The 15,685-nt window shown below is 34.9% G+C and overlaps 1 protein-coding gene and 1 non-coding gene across 2 annotated transcripts; one reads left to right on the forward strand and one right to left on the reverse strand.

The window, feature by feature from the left end:
• Nucleotides 1-1,838: 1,838 nt before the first annotated feature.
• On the reverse strand, nt 1,839-1,911 carry TRNAR-UCU (transfer RNA arginine (anticodon UCU)). The gene has a single exon. It is a non-coding gene; the product is annotated as a tRNA-Arg (tRNA).
• An 8,348-nt stretch (nt 1,912-10,259) lies between these two features.
• LOC141644368 (protein terminal ear1 homolog) lies at nt 10,260-14,703 on the forward strand. The gene is made up of 5 exons (XM_074453876.1): nt 10,260-11,144; nt 11,466-12,132; nt 12,871-12,999; nt 13,124-13,265; nt 13,998-14,703. Exons 1-5 carry the CDS (start codon nt 10,481-10,483, stop codon nt 14,304-14,306), a joined length of 1,911 nt encoding a protein of 636 aa, XP_074309977.1. The 5' UTR covers nt 10,260-10,480; the 3' UTR covers nt 14,307-14,703.
• Nucleotides 14,704-15,685: the final 982 nt, after the last annotated feature.

Consider the following 15,685-nt stretch of genomic DNA (forward strand, 5'->3'; position numbering starts at 1 on the left):
ATGAAAAATAGCATATTTTGACTTAAAATGAGGTGTCGATGTGTCAACCCTTGAGGGAATCGAAAGAGTCGGAGCAACATAAGCTGAGGAGCAATTCTTAGGCACAGGAAGATCGGTTTTTACCATCGATCCATACCATCCCGTGACTGAATGGTTCTCAATACTCCTCTAATGAGGCGGAGTTAAAAATCGACCAACCGGGATTGTAAAAACCGTCTCCCGGCTTATAATCATATCACCAACAGTCGAGAAACAGCTGTTATAATAAGACCTAAAATTCAGAGATGCATTAAGAAAGAAAAAAATAGATCCCTTTAATGGTAGGGCATAACATAAAAGGTCAAAAATAATAAGAGCAAGGACAAAATAGTCAGAAACCAAATACTAAAGAAATCTTTGAATGGTCAGACTAGTTTTTGGGTGGATGAAGTTGGATGGAGATGGGCTTTTTGGTGGATCACCAGAAATTTATGGGTCAGACTTTTAACAGAGGGATTGTCAGGGTTTCAAGGGTATTTTAGGAATAAAAATTATTTATGGTGGAAGACATTCATTTACCACCAAAAAATTACTACTGTGTATAAATGACTTTCAGAAAAGACTTGTCATCTCTGATGAATTTCCCAGAAATGGGGTCTATACTCTACTTGTTTAAGTCCTACTCCTACTCCTCCTCCTATATTGTGAATGGCCTCATGGGTGCTTTACAAGCTTTTTTTTTTCTTTGGCAACGGTTTGTAAAGGTCGTAAAGATTCTTGTTTAAGACGGGAATATCCGTCTTAAATTTAACACGGTTAACTGGTTAGGTATGACATATGAGATAAAAGGAGAGCATGCCTATAAGAAGTAGTGAATAGGCAGGTGAAAGCATATTTGACCCGTTTTCATCTTAAGACTAGTGTTATAGTCTGGAAATTGCTCGAAAATAACCCGAACCCAAAATGACATGACCGGCCCGCTAATAACCCTCACATTTGAAACGGGTTGAGATGGAATTCAATAACGTCCCAAACAATTCTCTACCAGCGCGACAATACATTTAGAAACGATTTAAACGAGGCGACCGATCCAGCTAACCATCGGTCACACACTCCGTTACTCCGTATTACGAGCTCTTATCTTATCCTATGCCTATAGAGGGGTGCTATAGTCTCCTAGTAAGTATACTTTTTCTTGACAAGGATTTGTAAGAGCACCAGAAGACTGATACAATGCAGTTTGCCAGTTATTTATCAGTAGGAATTGGTAGGGTTTGCCAAGTTTTGTGGGACATTCATGTTAATAGTAGATGATTTGGGCTTATTGCTTTTGTTTTCAAGGGTAATGTTTGCTCTTGGTGAGTAAACTAGTACAAGTTTTTTGTTATGTTCCCACTCGTGAAACATGCTTAATTGTTCTTGTGTTTTATGAGGTGGTGGTAATGTAGGACCATTTACTACTTTGACCTCTTTTCTGTGATGTGATCGTCGTCGATCGCATCGTGACTAACCGCTCTTGTCAGCCTCGTTTGATTTTCAAAATCGTGTTCACTTTAGTATACTCCGAAACTAGGTAAAAGGTTTAATAAATCTTTTATCTTGGACTTTCACTTTTAATAAGATTCGGTTACTGAGTATACTCTAGCGTCATTTTGATACTCTGATAAGAACCCTCCTATTTCTACATCAGATCGTATCTTGCCGATACTAGTACATAGTGGCTTATAGTAAAAGGAAATTGCTCTAATTTCACTTCCAATTAGTAACTCACAGTGCATGTCCTCTCAAAAATAAAAGTTTGGGCAAACTTTTCAAAAGTAAAAAGTTCAATTAAAAAAAAATAATAAAAAAAAAAAGAACACGCTCGGTGGGACTCGAACCCACAATCCTTTGATTAGAAGTCAAATGCCTTATCCATTAGGCCACGAGCGCTTTTTGCTTGATAAATGTCCAGCAGTAGTATATATCCATTAGTCTTAGACTTGGTAAATTTGGTAAATATCCATTTTATTTACACAAAACTATTTATGGAGTAGTTATACATAATGAACACAAAAACAAATTAAGTAAAGTTTGTTTTTTATAACAAAATGGGCAAAAACAAATTCACATTTTACACAATTTTATTTCTAAATTTGTTCCCGTCTAGAGACATTTCGATTCTATCAACGTTGATAGACCAAGACTGTTTCACCGAATAAAATAATAAAGACGTAATAAAACAAGTACCATGAGATACGATTTAAGTCATTAAACTATAGTACTGATTAAGAAAATTAAACATTTGATTTGTGATTGACAATTGTAGTAAGCATTAGCATGGCGTTATAACATAAAAATGATTTGCCCATCATTGTCTACCATAAATATACAGAAGTAAGCATGCTCGATCTGTTCAGGAGTTACATATTGAGAGTGGAGAATATGTGGGAATTAGAATGACAATTCTTCTAACACTACATTGGGTTTAATAACTCTAAATTATTTTATAACATCCACATTCTTGATCGTTGTGTTTTCGTACTATACCCTCTACACTACTATATATCTCGCATATAATTGTAGCATTTCCTGCCTTTAAATCGAGTAATATATACAAAGTTTTATATTACCCATGAGACCATGAGCAATTAGATTAGCTGGTAAGAGATTCTTCTAACTAGCTTAATCAGAGTTGTCGAGTTCAAACTCCGATAAATCGATAATGTAACGGTGTTAAAATTAATGAAAGAGAGTTTTAATGCTCTAGGGGTCCTACCCGGCTTCAATCCGGACTAAACCGGCTTTGTGTTTCATCCCATAGTAGAGATTGGAAAGACAGCTAAAGATATTAGCATGACAACTAACTAATATTGTGAATTTAATAAAGGTTTTTCTAAACTATGTCCACTAGACATAGGATAAGAAAACAAAAAAAATGAAAGAATTAATTGATATTTTTATAGTTAATTGATATTTTTATAGCAAAATTGGAAGATCTTGCTACTTTTACTTTTCTTTACAATAAATACATTTATTTCTTTCTTTTTTTATTTTCTGGTTAGAAAAAAACGATCTAATAATTCAAATTAAGAAATCGACATTATCTGAAAATATCACAGAATTACAACCCTAGTTAAAGTAAATACTCCGTATTAGAATGCCATTGAGTGAGTCCTAAGCTTTAATCACGAGAGCGTTTTACTGAAATTCGATACCACAAAAAAGGGTCATCTCCTCATCCATTTGACCTGATTTTTATCACATTGTATGTCCAAGTTATTGGACAGATGTAAATCCACATAGGACCAGAAGAGAAGGGAAAGGATTAATTTACCACATTAATGGGAGGGACACAAAGATGGTCCATATACCACTAATAACACAGTCTTTATGTAGTTTATGTGACATATAGTGTGAGTGAACATAGAGTTTAAAAATATATGTAGTGCCTTTTATCAACTCCATCCTGCACACAGTTTGATATAGGCCAGGGGTCCAAGCATGAGAAATTTTAGAGATGTTTTTACAACATTATTCCTCATAACAAGGAGGAAACAATGAAGCATGGTCCCCCGTTTCCAATTGTTTTGTCTCAATAACTATGTTAATATGTTAATAATGTTAATTAGCCCACCATTTCTTGTTAGTTAATCTATGATAATGGGATGTGATTAGACTAATATGATCTTTTTTTTTTGATTAAAAAAGGGGGGATTAACCCGGAGACCTACAGCGAGTAGAGTCCCAAAAAGAAACAAAAAAAACAAAGTACAGCTACAGCGAGTAGACTAATATGATCTTCAATAATACAAAACTCCAAATGGTCTATTTGTATCTACTAAATCTAGCTTGATTGGCATGCAATATGTGGTACCGTAGCTCGCATATCAGCTAGTTTAATTAGTAAAGTCATGATTCGCGAGGGCTGACAGTACTTGTAATTTGAATTCAAACCGTGTTAACATTATATTCGCTTATTTTTGTGACTTCCTTTACAGCAAAATAAAGGCAATTAGGCACAATGTAAGTTATCCATGCAAGGTCTTTTTTTACAAATGATGCTCGATTGGTAGGATTAGGCCAGGTCACTTTACATCGGGTCATTTTCAAGCTCATAGTTATAACGACATTTTGGGTATTGGTTTGTTCGAGTGTGAACTTTAATATGTATTTTTTAGGGCTGGTTTGTTTTAGTAGGTCAAATATAGAACATCCCATTTTACACATTTTGTATTGAAATACTTTATTTTGAGAAATAACAACCCATAATCAGGGTTTCGATACTTCTACAAAATAAAAGAAATGAATTTAAGGGGTTATTTAGAACAATTGGGATATTTGTCTTAAAAATCTTAAATAAACGTAATACATGCATCCAACTGTTAGTAAAAAAAAATATCAATAATGGATAAATAAAATAAAAAATAATTTAAACTAGCTAACATATACTCTTTTCTTTATTCCCAAAAGGATTCAATAACCAAAGAGGAAACATATACCATTGTTAATGTTAGGATTGTTAGCTAACCAAGAACAAGGCAAGTCTTTTTATTAATGTATTGTTACCACTAACCCTAGTTTGAGAAAGTGTTTCCCCAAAAGTGAGATACTTAGCTTGTTAATTAATTATAGAAATAAACACATTTTCCAAGCTAAAACATTTTTTGCTTTCTTTGTTGCATGCACTTCATTCATCGTACATACTTGTTCCAAAACTTATTACCCGCAATTTATATAATGTGATCAATGCATATCAATACACTCAAAGAATCCTATGACAATACCTTCTTTTGAAATGTTCTTGAAACTTGATCAAAGTTCATGCATTGATTTTACAAGGACGAAATATATATGTTGCTTTCCTCCCCCATGCTATTTATATATTTGTGGATGAGAGCGAAATTAAATTAGTAAATGTAGTAGAGTAAACTACAATAACCACGCTTAAATTTTAACCAAAATTAATTTTTTTATTTCGGCTCAATTTTATTCAGTTCAGTTCAACTCAATTTTATCTTCATTTAGTTAAACTCAGTTACTCAACTCAGTTTCATTCAGTTCAATTATGTTCAGCCGGCTCCATTCAGTTCATATTAATTCAATTCAGCTCTTTTCAAATTGGAAAAAAAAAGCCTTACTAATATAAAGTATTGCCTAAAAATCTAAAATACTCATTACAATTAATGTAAAATATTATCTGTTCAAATTAATTCCATATGTTTTATTAAAATATTTCTCTTATGTATGGAATTGGATTCAACGATTGAAGCACTACATTTGAATTTTATTTAGTCAAAAAAATTCCTTACATGACCTTGGATACATTTTAGAATTTAGATGTTCATAGTGATTTACCCAAACTACCCTTAGCTTGGTAAAATCTTGAAGAATCACAAGTTGGTAATAGGTTGATTTTGGCCTGTGGGGCTAAAATCACTAGCTAACATATGTAGAATGTTTCTGATGTTATGGAAACCAACCTCATACAGTAAAATTTAAGCATATTTGTATAAATGGAATAGAGGAAACATCCTTTTCATTTACTTTTTTCCATGATTTCCTTGAAAAGGTTATACTAATTCAAAAAATACAGGAACAATATTGAGAGTGAAAGAGGGACAAAGAGAATAACTTGTTGTGTAACTTGTGTATAAGTCATGGCCAAGAATTATGGGGTAGAAGTGGTGGAGCACTAGATAATGCAATAGTAACTTAAATCAATTACTCCATATTGCACCATACCATGTACGAAATCATAAATCCAAATAAAATATAAAATATAAAAATAAAACGAACTTATTAAGTGTTTTTGAAATTCAATATGTATACCGGTACCACCCTCTCGTATATAATGGAGGACCTTAGTTATGTTGGGATAAGGGCTGATCAATGTTGGTTTTCATAATACAATATCAAATTATCAGTCAACTCCCCTTGACTCAGTGATTGTCTCTTAAATATTCGCCTACAAGATCATCGTTTAAACATCGATCTCCCTTATTATTTACTCTAAGATCCACCGCTCTTACATATCATCATGTATATTTGGTTGTCCATCATAATACGGATTATATACATGTTATATATGAGAGGGTGTCATTCGATAATCGATACTGCTTGATAGTGTCCGAATATCATATTAATAGGTACCACCTTCTCACATACTCCCTCCCAGTCGTTATAATGTTCCCCTTTGATATGGGCACGATACTTAAGGAAAAGTATTAAAATATTAGTAAAAGAGTTGTGTGGAGTTGGTGGTAGGAGAGAGGGATGAATTATTAGTAGTTAAATAAAGAATTGTGGGGCCAAAACATAAAAGAAAGTAATAAAATAGGAGTAAAAGAGTTGGGTGGGGTTTGGTGATAGGAGAGAGAAATGAATAAAATAAGAGTAAAAGTTTCTAAAAATAGAAAGGGGAACATTACTTGAATAATCCGTTTTGGGAAAAAAGGAACATTATAGTGACTGGGAGGGAGTACATGTCATTGTGTATATTATTGGGCTGTCCATTATTTTATTGATTATATACGTGTCATATATGAGAGGGTAACAAACTAATAATCGATAATCGGTATCCCGTACTACCTAATAGCGTCCTAAACTCCTAGTCATAAAAATATTTGCGTTCTTATTCATAAAGTAGGTATGTTTTATTTATTTCAGTATAAATTTTTTTAAATCTTGGTACATGCATTGTTTTGATAATCTAATTCCTTGGACACCTAAATTGGTGGGTTATAAATTATAATATGGTGTACTTAGACCATCCCCAAGCAGAAGGTCACACTAACTGGGTCACCAAAATTTTTCCTCTTAATCACACCTTATTAATCTTGACCCACTTTCACCCTCCCAAGCAGAAGGTCACGACCTAGGTCACCAACCCAATCATTTTTCTACTTTCCAACATTTACAATCATTTACCACATTCACTACCCTACCAAAACCTCTCTATTACTTTTACAATTATTTTTCCATTTACTTTTACAATTATTTTTTACTATAATTAAGTTATTTTTGTCATTTTAATAAAATAAAAACTACTCAAATATGTTAAGTAAATTAATTTTGGAAAGTGTAAATTTAAAAAAAAAAATCGAATTAAAATTGACGGTTTTATTTGAAATATTAAATCTAAATGTTACGATATATCGATTCTATTAACGAACATATTTGAAATATTATTACATATTTGACGATATACTAAATAGACGATATACAAATATACCAAATATATTAACGAACGTATTTGACGATATACTAAATAGACGATTGTTGTAAGCCAATAGAAATGCGACATGTTGAAGGTCACCAACCTTCAACCTCTTCTCAACTCAAGGTCACCAATTGACCTTGAATAACTCAAGGTCACCAATAACAACATCGATTTACTCGCTAATTACGTCATTAGCATGACCCAACAAGGTCACGACCCGGTTGGTGACCTTGCTTGGGCATGGTCTTATGAAACAAGTACGTTAGTATCCTTAACCAAGTTTAAATTTTGGATTAATATATTTTTTGAAAGAAAGAGTTTTGGATTAATATATTAGAAACACACGTGTGTCCTAATGTAGAACCTCCTATCCCACCGAATAAAACTGGATTTCTAAAGCGGTGAGGATGGTATTAGGGTTTCTATGTATTTTTTTTTATAATATAAAAAAATTAGGTTGATCCTTTAGAATAAGAGCAACCTATCTCATCCTTTCAAATGAGTGAGGTGAGTTGAAGCCAGCGGCTTTCAAACCACCTCGAAAGAGTTAGACATTCATGTCCAATAGAAGTCATGAAGTCAGCAACCTTGTTGGCTTCACGAAAGCAATGTTTAATTATCAGTTCATCAAATAAATGAAGATATAATTTCACATCCTTGATAATGCGGGTTTCTATGTACTTGAATCTTAAATTTGCATCTACGATTACTTTTGCATAGGCTACTACACCCCGTTTCACTCATTCGTTTCACTCATTTATTTACTTATTTTATTTAGAATATCTCATTTATTTATTTACATTTTTATATTATAAAGTCTTTTTATGAGTTATTTGATCATACTTCTATTATAAATTATAATCTACTTATCATTCAGTGACAACCCGGCATAGATAGTCCTTCCTATTTTCTTTCATCTTTGTGTCAAAACCAAAATTAAACAAATAACCGTGACAAGGGAGTAAACTAAATAAATATTATGAGCATGACGACGTAAATGTGAGGAATATATTTAAACTATGGTTTAAAAATTATCATGTGAAACAAATACACATTTATGTCAAGCTAAATTATAGTAGAAATTTATAAAGTCCCGGTATATTTTATTAAACGAAATTATTTTTCTTACTTTCTAATATATCGTGGTGATGATTTTTTGGATACATAACACATCCCGAAAAATTCTTAGCCTAGTAGTTAAGACGTAGGTATCGTGATAATAAGTTACACTTTCGAATCTGTTTTCAAGCATATTGTATTGATCTTGTGTCTCACTTAAACCAAAAAATAATACATACCTCACACAATAATGGACTAAAAGTTGTATGCATGTGAAAGATCTAACTAGAGTGGTAGTTAATTAGACCATGTTCTTCCTAACTTAATTTTAACTTATTTTAGTTCTATTGTTCATTTCAACTTAAATCTTCACAAATTAACTTGTATTTCAGTTATGTCCAGTTCTATTCAATTTAGTTCGGATTTATTTAGTACGATTCAATTCAATTATCCTTTCAACCGAAAAAAAAAAACAAGACTTTAAACTTAGTAACATTTGGTGGCGGGAACTCATTTTCTTAAAACTTCTTTGGTACATTTTGGATTTGTGGTGATTATTGGAAATTAATTACTATACTTTTTTCCTTATTCAGTGACTTCTTTTGTAATCATGTAAAAGGCCCCATGTTATAAAAATACAAGCTCAATAATAAGGAGTACCATATAGCTTCCATAAAAATATAAGATGAATAAATTATTTGGAAATAAAAAAACAAATATAGCAAAAAAGAAGAGACAAGAAATTAATTTACGCAAGTTAGACTTTTGAAATTGCAACATAAATAAGGAAAAAAATATTAATTGAAGAAAAGCGAAGAGAGATGTGTATCTTAAATGTCAGAGGATTGGGACATAGAAAGTAGAAACTACAAAGGCCGGGACAAATTAGACATACGAGTAGTCAAATATCTCTATACTGATTTATACTATGACTACCTCTTTTTGTGGTCCTTTTATTTTTGTGTATTTTCCATTCACCACCTTTTCTTAACTTCTCTATACTTGTACGTATAATATCCCCATCAAAACTACTATTCACCTTCTTGACTTTTAGACTAGGGACTAGAGATGAAAGTGAGTCATGTTTCGTGTCGCTGTATCATGCCTGAAAGAGAAAATGATACGGACCAAATACGGAATAGTGGCCTTTGTGCCATCTCGTGCTGTGATGAAATGAAAATGGCGGCCAACTGACTAGGGCACGACTCATGAGTCATGACACATGACGTGTTTTGCCATGCGTTGCTTGGGGCGTGCGTGCCTAAAGAGTTTTTCCACTTTATCCTTATTTCTTTATATTTTGAACGTGCCCATATTGGTTGTACCGTGTATGTGTTAAACGCAATCTTCTTTCTCAAACTTCGAGTCTTCGACCAAGGCACAATCCACGACTCATGACGTTGTAACGCGTTGAACCATGCTAAAAATGGTCCATAAGCCATGTTGTGGCGTGTCAGCTCAACATCCCGTGTACCCGCTTCCATCTTTATTAATATTGAACTCCATTACTAACTTACTCCCTTCATCTCAGTCATTTATTTTAAGTGTGGTCAACATTCGGGCCAGGCTGACCTGAAGACGGGTCGAGCTTGCGTAGGCGAAACCAAAACCCTATCGATATAGGGGCTGGGTCGAGTCGGGCCTAGTGGAGGCGGGCTCGTAACCAACACGGGGTAGGGTCAAGGGGAGGGCCTATGATGGGTCAGGGTTGAGGGCGTGTCTTGTGCAAACTACACACAGCCCTGGCAGATCGGGTAAAAAGTGATCCGAGGGGCGGGTCCGGTCGGGTCATTGTTTACCATTTCCCTTTGCTTATTGATCATTCTTGTTTACCATTTTCCTTTTATAATTTAAAATCCGTCTTAAAAAGCACTAACTAAGTAAGCGAGGAAAAGTAACACCCAAAAAATCAGACCAACATTCACCCAATCCCCACATCCACGTGTACGACCCTTATCCACTCCCACAAAACAACCACCAGTCACCACAGTAAAAAGTTAAAAACCACTCACTCACTCACCTAGTCATCTTTCCTCCAAATCTTACCACTTCATCTATAATGTGAACACAACATCCATCCATCGCCTCCATTTTTAACCAAAACTCTAGTAATTACTTCACCATTCCATAACCTTAACCCCTTCCTCTTCCTCTATAACCCCCACACCTCCTCACCTCCCCCATACAAAAACCATAACATATACACACACACACACAAAACACACTAAACTCTTAACAAAAATGTCCACTCATCAAAACGCCGTCGTTCCATTCCTCAACCCAACCGCCCAAGAATTCTACCCCACTCCCCAAACCACCTTCCTTCCCTTCCCTTCCTTCCCCTACCTCCCTCCACCTCCTCCTCCTCCACCACCACCACCTTTCTTCCTCCACGCGCCACCGCTCTCCCCACCACACCTACCACCACACCCACCATCACCAACCTACCTCCCACCATCAATCCCACCACCATCAAGCGCACCCACGCGCGCACTCCTCCTCTCCGCGGTCCCACCACAAACAAGCGAATCAACTCTCCGACGCGACCTAGAACCGTTCGGTGATGTACGCGCCGTACAAATGGAACGTGTACGTGAAGGTATCGTAACCGTACATTTCTACGATCTACGGTCTGCCCATGCAGCTCTTGATTCTATACGGAATCAACATATGCAACATCAACATCGTCTTCGTGTTTTCTTTTCTTCTCCTTTCAACGTCGTTGACCCCACTCCGGTTCCCCCTCCTGGACCGGGGATTGTTTCCGGTCGGGTTGTTTGGGCTCATTTTACTATTCCCGTTACCAATGCTTTCCCTGATGGTCTTAATCAGGGTACTATCGTCATTTTCAACTTAGACCCTAATGTCTCCGCTCCGTCGCTTAAGACTATCTTCAAAGTCTTCGGTACGTACGTGCGTCGTGTTTTTATTCTCCTGCTTTTCGTATAAGAGCGTTAAAAGTAACACAGTTAATTTTAACGCTCTCATACAAAAAGACGGTCTTATTGTTAATTTGTTCATACAATAAGACCGTCTTTTAGTCTTACAATTGAATTGTTTATTTTATGACATCAGTCGAGTAGTTAAATAAAATGAACAATTCAATTATATAAGACCGTCTTATGGTTGAATTGTTTTGGGCAATTTAAGTGTAAGAAGGTTTTCGGTAGAATTGTTTGGTTTTGTTACGTATTTTTGAATTAATTGATGTTATGTCTGTATGTAGGAGCTGTGAAGGAGTTGAGAGAGACGCCAATGAAGCGAACACAAAGATTTGTGGAGTTTTTCGACGTAAGAGACGCATCACGTGCGTTAATGGAGATGAATGGTAAAGAGATTAATGGGAGAAGTGTGGTGATTGAGTATAGTAGACCTGGAGGACATTTCAACAACAAATTTCATAATTATCATCGTAATAATAATTACCATAATCATAATATTAATCACAATAATAATAATTATAATAATAATAATCATTATGTTAAGCCAATGTTCAATTCTTCGCCACCGCCTCCACCAACACCACCTCCACAACCGTCACAGAATCGTGTTTTTCCGTTTCGGAACAGGAAGCATTGTTCTCCACGGCGGAATAATCAGGTAGCGAGACGGAGGCGGGTTTCGCCGAGTAGTGAGGAGTCGGTTGAGGTGCAATTGGGGAGATTGAGTATTCGGGGTGGGGAGAAGAAAGGGAATGTAGATGGGGATTGTAAGAGCTCGGGCTCGGGTTCGGGTTTAGTGAAACAGAAGGTGGTTAGGCCGTGGAAAGGTCGACAAAAGAATTATGATCCGAGGTATTTGATTAAAGAGGAAGCGATTATTGTCGATGGTAATGGTGGTGAGAAGGATACTAGGACTACTGTTATGATCAAGAATATACCTAACAAATATAGGTAATTTTTAGTTTGTTTTAGTACTCACTTATTCGGTCCAATTCACTATATTTTTCAAATCTCGTCTCGTATTATTTACTTGTCAAATGTAGTGTATAATTGGTTGTATTAAGTATTCCATCCGTTTGGTCCAATTCACTACATTTTTCAAATCTCGTCTCGTATTACTTGGTGGTCAGTGTATTGTACCAAACTCGGATGGGTAGTAGTCCCTCATTCCGGTCCAATTCACTACATTTTTAAAATCTCATCTCGCATTATTTACTAGTCAAATGTAGTTTATTAGACCGAAAAGTATGGATATGTAATTTAGTTGAGTTTAATTGATTATATTAAGTATTGCATTATTTCCATCTGTTCGGTCCAATTCACTACATTTTTTCAAAACTCGTCTCGTATTATTTGGTGGTCAAATGTAGTGTATTGTACCGAACTCGGATGGGTACGTCATTTAGTCGAGTGTAATTGATTATGTTAAGTATTCCATCTGTTCGGGTCCAATTCACTACATTTTTCAAATCTCGTCTCGTATTATTTGGTGGTCAATGTAGTGTATTGTACCGAACTCGGATGGGTACGTCATTTAGTCGAGTGTAATTGATTATGGTAAGTTCTCCATCTGTTCGGGTCCAATTCACTACATTTTTCAAATTTCGCCTCGCATATTTTTTTTCAATTTCATGCAAGATTTTGTAATGTATGGGAATAAAAAATGATGAAAAGTGTGATTGGTGGCAGCCAGAAGTTGCTACTGAACATGTTGGACAATCACTGTATACACTGCAATGAACAGATTGCCGGGGATGATGAACAACAAAATCAACCAATGTCTTCCTATGATTTTGTTTACCTTCCTATTGATTTCAAGTATGATTTCTCTTTCCATTTTATCTTAATTCAATTCTCGACGCAATTTTAATATCGCTTTGGTCTGAAGGAGTTAGTTAAAGTTGTGTGCATTTGACCCCTTTTATCAACATCTAAAATGCAGCAACAAATGTAATGTGGGATATGGGTTTGTGAACATGACGTCCCCGGAGGCGACATTGAGGTTGTATAAGGCCTTTCATCATCAACATTGGGAAGTTTTCAATTCTCGGAAGATTTGCGAGGTCACTTATGCTCGTGTCCAGGTACTTCTTAAGTTCATACTCGTAATTTTTGGCTTTAGCCTCCGTAATATGAGTGACACGGTATTTATATTAAAACACGAATTTTTTACACAAATACCCTTGTAGGGGTGAACACTATTAGTGACATGTTAAGAGAACGTACTAATTCTTGTTTAAGACCGTCTTGCTTTTGAATGTCAGTCGATTTAACACTAATGTGGTGTTGTGATGCATAGCACAATCTTTTTGTCATTCTCTAAAATTATGTTTATTTAATAATATTACAACATTTTAAATTTATATTTATTGTTGTATTTATGGGTTTTCGAGTAATTTAATTGGCACACCCTCTCCCAACATCTCTTGTGTTTCGTGACCAAATTTTGGAAGAAAACGAGAGAAAGAAAATGGCAGCAGAAAAACATCTTTTTCCCTCTTGTTTCTCTTTGAAGACTGTAAATTATGTACGTCCAATAATGTTTTTAATAATACGATAATAAATTAATAACACTCCACTACTTTGTACTACGGAGTATGTGATTATTTATAATAAATTATTGTGTGACACGGTCTAGTAGTGTAAGTCGGTCTACTTGTAAAAATCACTCTTTTATTGATAGTAATAAATGGACGGTTTTTTTTCTAAAAAAAGACCGTTTTACTGTGGCCATCATACCGTCTTGTTCTAAAATTTGTGGATTATTTATTTATTAATTTTTGTCTTCAATTTTATTGGAAATGAAAAAAATGTAGGGATTGGAAGCGTTAAAAGAGCATTTCAAAAACTCAAAATTCGCGTGCGAGAACGACGAGTACATGCCGGTGGTTTTCACCCCACCTCGAGACGGCCGACACTTACCCGCCCCACTTCCCATTGTCTTCTCCAACGCTCTCGGTCACGATATTGGAGACCTAACCTCAAACAACTCCACCATCACAGTCCCGTCTTCTGACGACTTTGACCACGATCACCACATCAACGACCTAGGCACCCCATGCAACAACGACCACACAAGCAGGAGCTCATCGGACGACGGTGGAGACGTTATCAATGAGATTTGACGACGACATGATCAGTAAATGTGGTAGGTCAGTTAAAAAGTGGAAGAAAAGTATGGTGGGTAAATTAAAGTTACTAGAAAAGTGTCAAATCTGGAATTAAAATGTGATGTAGGTGAATCTCTATCATATCTTGGTGAGTTGACCGGGAAGGAGGGAATGGTCTGAAAAGTGTGAAATGCATGCAGCAGTAGCAACTAGCAGCACAGCGCCGCCTCCTACGCCCTAATGCACAGTAACCCACCCATATTACTCTAGCTTTAGTTTTTAGTTTTTTTTTTTAAAAAAATTAAATTAAATATGATAGGTTTTTAATTTGTGTTTAGAAAATTGTAGTTTTTGTTGTAAGTTGTAACAATTGTGCTAATTTGTTATGCAATGAAAAAGTAATTAAATCTTACTTTAGGGTCTTTTCTTTTACAAATTACAAATTCTCATTTGCATGGATATTTTTTGTCGAAGCTTGTAATCTCTCACAATATGCAAGTGGGTGGGCAAGCATAAGTGAGGGCTTGTGTAACATCACAAGCAAAACTTTTTGGTTTTTTTTAGGAACTGGAATTGGTTCTTACATTATTTCATCAATATGAAGTACTTTTCATTTCGGACGGGTGTTATTCATCTTAAGTTATGACCGAAAAAAAAAACTGACCATTTCAATATATAAAATGTGAAACTTATAATTTGAGTTATTATAACTTTTCATAATAATATTTTGGTATTTTTCTCGTTTTAAGTTAAAGTCGTCTGAAATGAGAATTTGTGATATTTCATTTTCTTATACTTCCTCCATTCAACTCCACTCTACCACTTTGCTTTTTCACGTTCGCCAACGCGTGTTTTACGCGGTAAATATCGTTAGCTACATATTTGCAAAAATTATAAAAGTTAGATATTTTTAATATACTTGTAAAGGCGAATCAAACAAGATCTCACATGAACATATTTCCACTTATGTATTGAGAGAAAATCGAGATTGAATGTGCATTTGTGAATAGTGTAAAAAATAGAAATAGGTAGAGTGGAGTTGAATGGAGGAAGTAACTGATTGCATATTTCATTTGGTTATAAATGAATAATGATCCCCAAGTAGGATTTTATGGGTGCTTAGTTGATTTGAAAATTTTCACACTTTTATAAAAGCTACTATAGGTTAGGCAATCTTTTTCGCTCGACAAAAAAAAATTGCATGAAATTGTCTATCAACATATCGTAATAATTTCTTTCCTAACTCAAAGATGGCGAGAGATTTCAGGGGAAGCAAATTATTAATTAAATAGGGAAAACGAAAATAAATAGAAAATTTTAGATTATTTATTTAATAGAGTGAACAAAATGGATGGATAAGAGTAAAGTACAAAATTGATGAGTCAAGATCCTCT

Source organism: Silene latifolia, chromosome 2 (assembly GCF_048544455.1).
Source record: "Silene latifolia isolate original U9 population chromosome 2, ASM4854445v1, whole genome shotgun sequence".
NCBI classification, from domain to species: domain Eukaryota; kingdom Viridiplantae; phylum Streptophyta; class Magnoliopsida; order Caryophyllales; family Caryophyllaceae; genus Silene; species Silene latifolia.